Source organism: Protomyctophum bolini (assembly GCF_963924005.1).
Source record: "Protomyctophum bolini genome assembly, contig: SCAFFOLD_108, whole genome shotgun sequence".
NCBI classification, from domain to species: domain Eukaryota; kingdom Metazoa; phylum Chordata; class Actinopteri; order Myctophiformes; family Myctophidae; genus Protomyctophum; species Protomyctophum bolini.
Window position 1 is genome coordinate 38394 of NW_027665563.1, and position 13542 is coordinate 51935.

The 13542-nt window shown below is 41.9% G+C and overlaps 1 protein-coding gene across 1 annotated transcript in view; it reads left to right on the forward strand.

The window, feature by feature from the left end:
• LOC308312241 (multidrug resistance-associated protein 1-like) overlaps window positions 1-13542 on the forward strand; it is a gene marked incomplete at its 5' end in the record, with an annotated part of 68288 nt that overhangs the window by 35089 nt on the left and 19657 nt on the right. Inside the window, 5 exon segments of the mRNA XM_080794619.1 lie at window positions 1656-1725; window positions 2635-2761; window positions 3004-3180; window positions 4141-4308; window positions 6276-6465. Of these exon segments, the coding sequence (XP_080650745.1) occupies window positions 1656-1725; window positions 2635-2761; window positions 3004-3180; window positions 4141-4308; window positions 6276-6465 (732 nt within the window).

The window sequence follows — 13542 nt, forward strand, 5'->3', positions numbered from 1 at the left end:
CCCCCCCCCCCGACCGAGCGGCGGGTAGACAGGGTAATTATAGGATGTTCAGCATAACGGCGGTTTGGATATAAATCACAGACACAAAGTCAGACGTATGATTCAAAGGGAAATAAAACCCTCTCGTCGTCCTTCTCTCTGTCTCTGTCTGCATCTGTCAACACGTCCTAACACATTCTGAACCCCCTTTTGTTATATACTTTAGCTTTATTGAAAAATAGCAGATCTACAAGCTCATATAGCGTGGCACAGAGTGAGAGAAATCTTTCAGAGCGAACATTTTGAACTCTAATCTTTGCTACTGTGGGGGTCCCTAGAACAACATGTTTAACTCAAATCTTTGCCACTGTGGGGGTCCCTAGAACAACATATTTAACTCAAATCTTTGCCACTGTGGGGGTCCCTAGAACAACATGTTTAACTCAAATCTTTGCCACTGTGGGGGTCCCTAGAACAACATGTTTAACTCAAATCTTTGCCACTGTGGGGGTCCCTAGAACAACATATTTAACTCAAATTTTTGCCACTGTGGGGGTCCCTAGAACAACATATTTAACTCAAATCTTTGCCACTGTGGGGGTCCCTAGAACAACATGTTTTCAGATGGGTTTTTTTTGGGGAATCTTTCAGAACAACTGACAGAACCATGGGGTTTTTTTCTGAAAACTGTCAGGATTTAGAAGACATTAATTTTTGTAGAATCGTCCTCTAAATGGCCTATAAGAGACGCGTGGAACCTATAATGTAATTATACTCAAACTGTGATTGGAGTAATTCTACTCAAACCTCTGTGATTGGAGCCTAATGCAATCACCTGATTGCGCATGGGGGGGGGGGGGGGTTGCATGGTGGGGGGTCTGTTGTTAGTTGAACGTGTGTTTTATTATACATATTATACATTATTATAATTAAACTTCGTACTTTGGTATCATGGTTTATTCCCGTTCCTCCTGTACATGTTTGCTCACTCAATATACTGTACCCCGTCTGTGGCCTGTGTGTGTGTGTGTGTGTGTGTGTGTGTGTGTGTGTGTGTGTGGCCTGTGTGTGTGTGTGTGTGTGTGTGTGTGTGGCCTGTGTGTGTGTGTGTGTGTGTGTGTGTGTGGCCTGTGCGTGTGCGTGCGTGCGCGAGGAACTGCTATTTATTTACCATGAATTGTAACGTTTTGCAATCTTCTTATTTATTGGTCTCTCTCATGTGATGTTTTTTTTACTTTTACATTTTACGTTTTTAGAACACGGAAAACTAATTCCAATCAACTCTGTTGACACAGCAATAATAATAATAATAATAACTCTGTTGACGTGGCAAAATAATAATAATAACTCTGTTGACACGGCAATAATAATAATAATAATAATTCTGTTGACGCGGCAATAATAATAATAATAATAACTCTGTTGACGCGGCAATAATAATAATAACTCTGTTGACACGGCAATAATAATAATAATAATAACTCTGTTGACGCGGCAATAATAATAATAATAATAACTCTGTTGACACGGCAATAATAATAATAATAATAACTCTGTTGACACGGCAATAATAATAATAACTCTGTTGACGCGGCAATAATAATAATAATAATAACTCTGTTGACGCGGCAATAAAGTCTGGATCTTGAATCTTGTGTTTCCTCCTGTTTTCTTAGACAGAGAAGACGTGATCATCGAGGACTGCACATTCAGCTGGTCTAATGAAGGCCCTCCCTGTCTGAAACGGTAACATCATATTTATATAATATTTATACCGTCCTTGTCCTTGTTTACTATATTGTTGTCTGACTAATTCAACCCCCCCCCCCCCCACTAAGATATTAACCCATTTAGACCTGACGTCAAAATTTAAACAATATGTCTTGTTGTGACAGTGACAGTTTTCTGAAAAACCTGTATCAGTGGTGCTTCAATATTTAATGTCAAGGACCCCAAAAATGATATGTAATATGCCTCCGCCCCCCCCATCTGAAAATATGTTGTTCCAGGGACCTCCTCCAGAAGCAAAGATTTGAGTTAAAATGTTCACCTTGTAATAATATATATATTCAAAGATTTGACGCACATTTTCACAATAAAAATAAATAAATAGCAGACCTACAAGCTCATAGCACGACACTCGGTGCCGCGCTATGAGCTTGTAGATCTGCTGTTTTTCAATAGCTAAAGAAAAAAATCACACCTGTGTAAACTGAGTGGTGCAACTCCCCTCTCTCCCCCCCCCCTCCTCTCTCTCTCTCTCTCTCTCTCTTTCTGCTCCGTCAGATTAGCTTTATTATGGATATCAATCCGCGTCACTGAGAACTATTTTTTCATTATTATTTTGGCTCGGCCTTTCCTTCTTTAGCGAACCTAGACAGTCAGAAGTTGGATTTGCGTCCAGCAGGTGGCAGCCATGTCACATACTTCTGTCGTTCCAATTTCACGCATGCGCACACCACTCGTGCTCATTCACGTACACAAACAAACAGGTACACGGACATTGCTGGTTGTAGGAGTGGTTGCACCACTCAAAAAACGTAATGCTTTAAAACACCAAAATGGGTTAAGACTGAGGAAAGTGTTTTCATGTCGTTAACATGATTAGTATGTGGTTAACATGTCGTTAACATGTCTTTAACATGTGGTTAACAGGATTAGCATGCGCGTTCCTCGCGGTTCGCTCGTGGCCGTGGTCGGACACGTGGGCAGCGGGAAGTCGTCTCTGCTGTCGGCCATGTTGGGAGAGACGGAGAAGAGGAGCGGGAGCGTCACCGTTAAGGTACGTTTCCATCCATCCATCTTCAACCGCTTATCCGTAGTCGGGTCGCGAGGGCAACAGCTCCACCAGAGAGCTCCAGACAAAATTGTCAATACATTTAGTCTTAGTTTTCGTCCTCATAGCTTAGTTTTCATTTAGTTTCCATTTAGTTTTCGTCAGTGGAAAAAGGTAGTCGTCGACGAACACCTTTCGTCTTTAGTTTTAGTCGACAAAATCAACACTTCTTTCCTTGTCATCCTCAGGGCTCCGTGGCCTACGTGCCCCAGCAGGCCTGGATCCAGAACGCCACGGTCCAGGACAACGTGCTGTTCGGGCGGGAGAAGCAGAAGTCGTGGTACCAGCGGGTCCTGGAGGCCTGCGCTCTGCTGCCCGACCTGGACATCCTGCCAGCTGGGGACGCCACCGAGATCGGAGAGAAGGTCAGTATTATTACTGTTGTTGTTTTTAGATCGGAGAGAAGGTCAGTATTATTACTGTTGTTGTTTTTAGATCGGAGAGAAGGTCAGTATTATTACTGTTGTTGTTTTTAGATCGGAGAGAAGGTCAGTATTATTACTGTTGTTGTTTTTAGATCGGAGAGAAGGTCAGTATTATTACTGTTGTTGTTTTTAGATCGGAGAGAAGGTCAGTATTATTACTGTTGTTGTTTTTTCGCAGCACATTTTTGGGGTGGTGCAACCACTCCTATAGGCAGCTATGTGTGTGGCTTTGTCCCTGTGTCCCTGGGTCCGTCCCTGTGTCCCTGGGTCCCTGGCTGTGTCCCTGGGTCCTTTCCTGTGTCCCTGGCTGTGTCCCTGGGTCTATCCCTGTGTCCCTGGGTCCGTCCCTGTGTCCCTGGGTCCGTCCCTGTGTCCCTGGGTCCCTGGCTGTGTCCCTGGGTCCTTTCCTGTGTCCCTGGCTGTGTCCCTGGGTCTATCCCTGTGTCCCTGGGTCCGTCCCTGTGTCCCTGGGTCTGTCCCTGTGTCCCTGGGTCTGTGTCTGTGTCCCTGGGTCTGTGTCTGTCCCTGTGTCCCTGGGTCTGTCCCTGGGTCTGTCCCTGTGTCTGTCCCTGGGTCTGTCCCTGTGTCCCTGTGTCTGTCCCTGTGTCCCTGTGTCTGTCCCTGTATCCCTGGGTCTGTCCCTGTGTCCCTGGGTCCGTCCCTGTGTCCCTGTGTCCCTGGGTCCGTCCCTGTGTCCCTGGGTCTGTCCCTGTGTCCCTGGGTCCGTCCCTGGGTCCCTGGGTCCGTCCCTGTGTTCCTGGGTCCGTCCCTGTGTCCCTGGGTCTGTCCCTGTGTCCCTGGGTCTGTCCCTGTGTCAAATTCCAATCAACTCTGTTGACACGGCAATAAAGTCTGGATCTTAATAAAGTCTTGGATTGTCCTTGTCTCCCGTGGCTCCAGGGTCTGAACCTCTCCGGGGGCCAGAAGCAGAGGGTCAGTCTGGCCCGGGCGGTCTACAGGAAGGCCGACCTCTACCTGCTGGATGACCCCCTGTCTGCCGTGGACGCTCACGTCGGTCAGCACATCTTCGATAAGGTCATCGGACCCAAAGGAGTGCTGAGAGACAAGGTGACCCATCCGTCCTGATTATCTCTGCAGTCTGTTACAGCCTAAAGCAATAGGCCGTCTTCAGAACCGTTCTCAAGAGTACTTTCTATTAGAGATTCCTGATATTAACCCATTTAGACCTGAGATAAGATTCTAAAAATTACTTCTAATTCCTGACAGTTTTCTGAAAAAGCTATGTTTCTATGTCAGTCGTTGTTCTATTTAACAAAAAATAGCAGACCTACAAGCTCGTAGCGCGCCACTCGGTGGCGCGCTACGAGCTTGTAGATCTGTTATTTTTCCAATAGCTAAAGCATAACATAATGCTAACACCAAAACGGGTTAATTCTGAACTGGGTCAGATACACATGGAACTGTCTACAATCAGTCTTAAAACTGAAGAACTTGATTTCACTTAAATCGATTTAAATGTCTTGTATGGAATAATTTGACATATAGCTGTAGTTCAATCTGAATTGTTTTATTTTATTTTATTTTTCTCTCTGTGTTCAAATGTTTGTTATGTACAGTACAGTGTAATCATGGTAAAAGAGAGCTGGTTCTCAAATGACTTCCCTGAGTAAGTAAAGGTGAAAGAAAAATGTGACATTTTGATTTTAGTTTTTAATAGTTTAATTGAATAGTTTATTTAGTTTGAGTCACCCGGAATGTTTGGTCTAGTTTCAGTCGACTGAAATCGACTAAATCTACAGTTGATAATCGACTAAAATGTAATTTCGGCGGTAATTTCACACTTGCTGAAAATAGCAGATCTACAAGCTCGGCAGCGTTCAGGAGAATTGCTTTTTTCCCCCCGAGGTCTCCTGAACTTGAACACAGTATATTTTAGCGTTGTGTTGAACAAATTTGTTTTGGAAATCCATGTCGTTAAAACACCACATCTCCACTAGCTAAAAGAGTGCTGGGTTGCTCCCCCGAAAATAGCTGATCTACAAGCTCACAACGCGTCGCAGCGCGGCGCGTTGTGAGCTTGTAGATCGGCTATTTTCGTCCCCGGATGACCCCCTCGTGTGGGGACGTTCTCACAGACCTGTTCAGGTCAGCTGCAGACAGTCCAAACATGGTGGCGTTGCACCCAGACGTTTATTCAACCTTCAACCACACCCTCTGCAGACATAACAGACTCTGTTTATTTAAGTTATCATCATAATCGTTGGGGAGAAAGAAAACCATTTAGCTGTGACTCTTTTTTTTTGTTGTATTCTGCCAAACCTCCTGGTGAATGTTGTACCCTTTGTGTTGTTTTCGCCAGCAAATTTTGTTTTTTTTTCTTCAGTTTTGGTCTCTTGAATAGATTTCATTTAGTTTTAGTCACTTTTTTTTAGTCACCTGGAATATGTTAGTGTTGGTCTATAGTTTTAGTCGACTAAATATCATACCATTTTATAGTTGACTAAATCTGCAGTTGATTTAGTCTAATGTATTTTGGTGGGACTGTATTTACACTCGCTGAAAGTAGCAGATCTACAAGCTGACAACGCATCGCAGCGCAGCGCGTTGTGAGCTTGCAGATCGGCTATTTTCAGCATGCAACCAAGTGTAAAATGTCTTATACTGGATCTCTTGTCCACTAGTCCCTTCCTAACATTTTAGTCTAAATATATTGACAATTTCGTCAACAAATAAAAACTAGTCTTCGTTTTAGTCATCATAGTTTATAGTTATAGTCTTTAGCTATTTAAAAATAGCAGATCTACAAGCTCAAAGCGCGCCACCGAGTGGCGCGCTACGAGCTTGTAGGTCTGCTATTTTTGAAAAATCGAAGAACGTCTGACGTAGAGAAAACTGTCATTTTCAAACAGACATTTTTAGAATCTGATCTCAGGTCAGAATGGGTTAATGTATTTAGTTCCCTTGTGTCCTGACTGTTCCGTGGAGGTGTTCTTAATGTATTTAGTTCCCTTGTGTCTGTGGAGGTGTTCTTAATGTATTCGGTTCCCTTGTCGTGTCTCGTTGTTGGACTCCAGACTCGCATCCTGGTGACCCACGGGACCAGCTTCCTGCCGCAGGCGGACCTCATCGTGGTTCTGGCGGACGGCGTGATGACGGAGAGCGGGTCGTACCCGGAGCTGCTTGCCCGCCACGGAGCCTTCGCCGAGTTCATCCACACCTTCGCCAACGTGGAGCGCAAAGAGAGCGGCGGCGCCATTCAGAGAGGTAAAGTTAAACTATGTAGCGTTGTCTACGCAGAGCACAAAGAGAGAGACATTATGTATAGCATAGTAGTATATATGTATAGTTTATACGTATAAGTTTCATTATATAGATATTCCACTGTTACTTTCTTAGCTTACGCATGTTTCATGATGAATGTTTTTATGTGATGTATTCCCATGCTTTTGTTCTTGCTTAATGTAAGTCGCTCTGGATTAAGAGCGTCTGCTAAATGCCTAAATTGTAAATTGTAGACATTCAGAGGTAAAGTTAAACTATGTAGCGTTGTCTACACAGAGCACAAAGAGAGAGACATTCAGAGGTAAAGTTAAACTATGTAGCGTTGTCTACACAGAGCACAAAGAGAGACATTCAGAGGTAAAGTTAAACTATGTAGCGTTGTCTACACAGAGCACAAAGAGAGAGACATTCAGAGGTAAAGTTAAACTATGTAGCGTTGTCTACACAGAGCACAAAGAGAGAGACATTCAGAGGTAAAGTTAAACTATGTAGCGTTGTCTACACAGAGCACAAAGAGAGAGACATTCAGAGGTAAAGTTAAACTATGTAGCGTTGTCTACACAGAGCACAAAGAGAGAGACATTCAGAGGTAAAGTTAAACTATGTAGCGTTGTCTACACAGAGCACAAAGAGAGACATTCAGAGGTAAAGTTAAACTATGTAGCGTTGTCTACACAGAGCACAAAGAGAGACATTCAGAGGTAAAGTTAAACTATGTAGCGTTGTCTACACAGAGCACAAAGAGAGACATTCAGAGGTAAAGTTAAACTATGTAGCGTTGTCTACACAGAGCACAAAGAGAGAGACATTCAGAGGTAAAGTTAAACTATGTAGCGTTGTCTACACAGAGCACAAAGAGAGAGACATTCAGAGGTAAAGTTAAACTATGTAGCGTTGTCTACACAGAGCACAAAGAGAGAGACATTCAGAGAGGTAAAGTTAAACTATGTAGCGTTGTCTACACAGAGCACAAAGAGAGAGACATTCAGAGGTAAAGTTAAACTATGTAGTGTTGTCTACACAGAGCACAAAGAGAGAGACATTCAGAGGTAAAGTTAAACTATGTAGTGTTGTCTACACAGAGCACAAAGAGAGAGACATTCAGAGGTAAAGTTAAACTATGTAGCGTTGTCTACACAGAGCACAAAGAGAGAGACATTCAGAGGTAAAGTTAAACTATGTAGCGTTGTCTACACAGAGCACAAAGAGAGAGACATTCAGAGGTAAAGTTAAACTATGTAGCGTTGTCTACACAGAGCACAAAGAGAGACATTCAGAGGTAAAGTTAAACTATGTAGCGTTGTCTACACAGAGCACAAAGAGAGACATTCAGAGGTAAAGTTAAACTATGTAGTGTTGTCTACACAGAGCACAAAGAGAGAGACATTCAGAGGTAAAGTTAAACTATGTAGCGTTGTCTACACAGAGCACAAAGAGAGAGACATTCAGAGGTAAAGTTAAACTATGTAGCGTTGTCTACACAGAGCACAAAGAGAGAGACATTCAGAGGTAAAGTTAAACTATGTAGTGTTGTCTACACAGAGCACAAAGAGAGAGACATTCAGAGGTAAAGTTAAACTATGTAGTGTTGTCTACACAGAGCACAAAGAGAGAGACATTCAGAGGTAAAGTTAAACTATGTAGCGTTGTCTACACAGAGCACAAAGAGAGACATTCAGAGGTAAAGTTAAACTATGTAGCGTTGTCTACACAGAGCACAAAGAGAGAGACATTCAGAGGTAAAGTTAAACTATGTAGCGTTGTCTACACAGAGCACAAAGAGAGACATTCAGAGGTAAAGTTAAACTATGTAGCGTTGTCTACACAGAGCACAAAGAGAGAGACATTCAGAGAGGTAAAGTTAAACTATGTAGCGTTGTCTACACAGAGCACAAAGAGAGACATTCAGAGGTAAAGTTAAACTATGTAGCGTTGTCTACACAGAGCACAAAGAGAGAGACATTCAGAGGTAAAGTTAAACTATGTAGCGTTGTCTACACAGAGCACAAAGAGAGACATTCAGAGGTAAAGTTAAACTATGTAGCGTTGTCTACACAGAGCACAAAGAGAGAGACATTCAGAGGTAAAGTTAAACTATGTAGCGTTGTCTACACAGAGCACAAAGAGAGAGACATTCAGAGAGGTAAAGTTAAACTATGTAGCGTTGTCTACACAGAGCACAAAGAGAGACATTCAGAGGTAAAGTTAAACTATGTAGCGTTGTCTACACAGAGCACAAAGAGAGAGACATTCAGAGGTAAAGTTAAACTATGTAGCGTTGTCTACACAGAGCACAAAGAGAGACATTCAGAGGTAAAGTTAAACTATGTAGCGTTGTCTACACAGAGCACAAAGAGAGAGACATTCAGAGAGGTAAAGTTAAACTATGTAGCGTTGTCTACACAGAGCACAAAGAGAGAGACATTCAGAGAGGTAAAGTTAAACTATGTAGCGTTGTCTACACAGAGCACAAAGAGAGACATTCAGAGGTAAAGTTAAACTATGTAGCGTTGTCTACACAGAGCACAAAGAGAGAGACATTCAGAGGTAAAGTTAAACTATGTAGCGTTGTCTACACAGAGCACAAAGAGAGACATTCAGAGGTAAAGTTAAACTATGTAGCGTTGTCTACACAGAGCACAAAGAGAGAGACATTCAGAGAGGTAAAGTTAAACTATGTAGCGTTGTCTACACAGAGCACAAAGAGAGAGACATTCAGAGGTAAAGTTAAACTATGTAGCGTTGTCTACACAGAGCACAAAGAGAGAGACATTCAGAGGTAAAGTTAAACTATGTAGCGTTGTCTACACAGAGCACAAAGAGAGACATTCAGAGGTAAAGTTAAACTATGTAGCGTTGTCTACACAGAGCACAAAGAGAGAGACATTCAGAGGTAAAGTTAAACTATGTAGCGTTGTCTACACAGAGCACAAAGAGAGACATTCAGAGGTAAAGTTAAACTATGTAGCGTTGTCTACACAGAGCACAAAGAGAGAGACATTCAGAGAGGTAAAGTTAAACTATGTAGCGTTGTCTACACAGAGCACAAAGAGAGAGACATTCAGAGGTAAAGTTAAACTATGTAGCGTTGTCTACACAGAGCACAAAGAGAGAGACATTCAGAGGTAAAGTTAAACTATGTAGCGTTGTCTACACAGAGCACAAAGAGAGACATTCAGAGGTAAAGTTAAACTATGTAGCGTTGTCTACACAGAGCACAAAGAGAGAGACATTCAGAGGTAAAGTTAAACTATGTAGCGTTGTCTACACAGAGCACAAAGAGAGACATTCAGAGGTAAAGTTAAACTATGTAGCGTTGTCTACACAGAGCACAAAGAGAGAGACATTCAGAGAGGTAAAGTTAAACTATGTAGCGTTGTCTACACAGAGCACAAAGAGAGACATTCAGAGGTAAAGTTAAACTATGTAGCGTTGTCTACACAGAGCACAAAGAGAGAGACATTCAGAGGTAAAGTTAAACTATGTAGCGTTGTCTACACAGAGCACAAAGAGAGAGACATTCAGAGAGGTAAAGTTAAACTATGTAGCGTTGTCTACACAGAGCACAAAGAGAGAGACATTCAGAGGTAAAGTTAAACTATGTAGCGTTGTCTACACAGAGCACAAAGAGAGACATTCAGAGGTAAAGTTAAACTATGTAGCGTTGTCTACACAGAGCACAAAGAGAGACATTCAGAGGTAAAGTTAAACTATGTAGCGTTGTCTACACAGAGCACAAAGAGAGAGACATTCAGAGGTAAAGTTAAACTATGTAGCGTTGTCTACACAGAGCACAAAGAGAGAGACATTCAGAGAGGTAAAGTTAAACTATGTAGCGTTGTCTACACAGAGCACAAAGAGAGACATTCAGAGGTAAAGTTAAACTATGTAGCGTTGTCTACACAGAGCACAAAGAGAGAGACATTCAGAGAGGTAAAGTTAAACTATGTAGCGTTGTCTACACAGAGCACAAAGAGAGACATTCAGAGGTAAAGTTAAAGATGTAGTGTTGTCTACGCAGAGCGCAAAGAGAGAGACATTCAGAGGTAAAGTTAAACTATGTAGCGTTGTCTACACAGCACAAAGAGAGACATTCAGAGGTAAAGTTAAACTATGTAGCGTTGTCTACACAGAGCACAAAGAGAGAGACATTCAGAGGTAAAGTTAAACTATGTAGCGTTGTCTACACAGAGCACAAAGAGAGAGACATTCAGAGGTAAAGTTAAACTATGTAGCGTTGTCTACACAGAGCACAAAGAGAGAGACATTCAGAGGTAAAGTTAAACTATGTAGCGTTGTCTACACAGAGCACAAAGAGAGAGACATTCAGAGGTAAAGTTAAACTATGTAGCGTTGTCTACGCAGAGCACAAAGAGAGAGACATTCAGAGGTAACGTTAAACTATGTAGCGTTGTCTACACAGAGCACAAAGAGAGACATTCAGAGGTAAAGTTAAACTATGTAGCGTTGTCTACACAGAGCACAAAGAGAGACATTCAGAGGTAAAGTTAAACTATGTAGCGTTGTCTACACAGAGCACAAAGAGAGACATTCAGAGGTAAAGTTAAACTATGTAGCGTTGTCTACACAGAGCACAAAGAGAGACATTCAGAGAGGTAAAGGAAACTATGTAGCGTTGTCTACACAGAGCACAAAGAGAGAGACATTCAGAGGTAAAGTTAAACTATGTAGCGTTGTCTACACAGAGCACAAAGAGAGACATTCAGAGGTAAAGTTAAACTATGTAGCGTTGTCTACACAGAGCACAAAGAGAGAGACATTCAGAGGTAAAGTTAAACTATGTAGTGTTGTCTACACAGAGCACAAAGAGAGACATTCAGAGGTAAAGTTAAACTATGTAGCGTTGTCTACACAGAGCACAAAGAGAGAGACATTCAGAGAGGTAAAGTTAAACTATGTAGCGTTGTCTACACAGAGCACAAAGAGAGACATTCAGAGGTAAAGTTAAACTATGTAGCGTTGTCTACACAGAGCACAAAGAGAGACATTCAGAGGTAAAGTTAAACTATGTAGCGTTGTCTACACAGAGCACAAAGAGAGAGACATTCAGAGAGGTAAAGTTAAACTATGTAGCGTTGTCTACACAGAGCACAAAGAGAGACATTCAGAGGTAAAGTTAAACTATGTAGCGTTGTCTACACAGAGCACAAAGAGAGAGACATTCAGAGGTAAAGTTAAACTATGTAGCGTTGTCTACACAGAGCACAAAGAGAGAGACATTCAGAGGTAAAGTTAAACTATGTAGCGTTGTCTACGCAGAGCACAAAGAGAGAGACATTCAGAGGTAAAGTTAAACTATGTAGCGTTGTCTACACAGAGCACAAAGAGAGAGACATTCAGAGGTAAAGTTAAACTATGTAGCGTTGTCTACACAGAGCACAAAGAGAGACATTCAGAGGTAAAGTTAAACTATGTAGCGTTGTCTACACAGAGCACAAAGAGAGAGACATTCAGAGGTAAAGTTAAACTATGTAGCGTTGTCTACACAGAGCACAAAGAGAGAGACATTCAGAGGTAAAGTTAAACTATGTAGCGTTGTCTACACAGAGCACAAAGAGAGAGACATTCAGAGGTAAAGTTAAACTATGTAGCGTTGTCTACACAGAGCACAAAGAGAGAGACATTCAGAGGTAAAGTTAAACTATGTAGCGTTGTCTACACAGAGCACAAAGAGAGACATTCAGAGGTAAAGTTAAACTATGTAGCGTTGTCTACACAGAGCACAAAGAGAGACATTCAGAGGTAAAGTTAAACTATGTAGCGTTGTCTACACAGAGCACAAAGAGAGAGACATTCAGAGGTAAAGTTAAACTATGTAGCGTTGTCTACACAGAGCACAAAGAGAGACATTCAGAGGTAAAGTTAAACTATGTAGCGTTGTCTACACAGAGCACAAAGAGAGAGACATTCAGAGGTAAAGTTAAACTATGTAGCGTTGTCTACACAGAGCACAAAGAGAGACATTCAGAGGTAAAGTTAAACTATGTAGCGTTGTCTACACAGAGCACAAAGAGAGAGACATTCAGAGGTAAAGTTAAACTATGTAGCGTTGTCTACACAGAGCACAAAGAGAGACATTCAGAGGTAAAGTTAAACTATGTAGCGTTGTCTACACAGAGCACAAAGAGAGACATTCAGAGGTAAAGTTAAACTATGTAGCGTTGTCTACACAGAGCACAAAGAGAGAGACATTCAGAGAGGTAAAGTTAAACTATGTAGCGTTGTCTACACAGAGCACAAAGAGAGACATTCAGAGGTAAAGTTAAACTATGTAGCGTTGTCTACACAGAGCACAAAGAGAGAGACATTCAGAGAGGTAAAGTTAAACTATGTAGCGTTGTCTACACAGAGCACAAAGAGAGAGACATTCAGAGGTAAAGTTAAACTATGTAGCGTTGTCTACACAGAGCACAAAGAGAGAGACATTCAGAGAGGTAAAGGAAACTATGTAGCGTTGTCTACACAGAGCACAAAGAGAGAGACATTCAGAGGTAAAGTTAAACTATGTAGCGTTGTCTACACAGAGCACAAAGAGAGACATTCAGAGGTAAAGTTAAACTATGTAGCGTTGTCTACACAGAGCACAAAGAGAGACATTCAGAGGTAAAGTTAAACTATGTAGCGTTGTCTACACAGAGCACAAAGAGAGAGACATTCAGAGGTAACGTTAAACTATGTAGCGTTGTCTACACAGAGCACAAAGAGAGAGACATTCAGAGGTAAAGTTAAACTATGTAGCGTTGTCTACACAGAGCACAAAGAGAGACATTCAGAGGTAAAGTTAAAGATGTAGTGTTGTCTACGCAGAGCGCAAAGAGAGAGACATTCAGAGGTAAAGTTAAACTATGTAGCGTTGTCTACACAGAGCACAAAGAGAGACATTCAGAGGTAAAGTTAAACTATGTAGCGTTGTCTACACAGAGCACAAAGAGAGAGACATTCAGAGAGGTAAAGGAAACTATGTAGCGTTGTCTACACAGAGCACAAAGAGAGAGACATTCAGAGGTAAAGTTAAACTATGTAGCGTTGTCTACACAG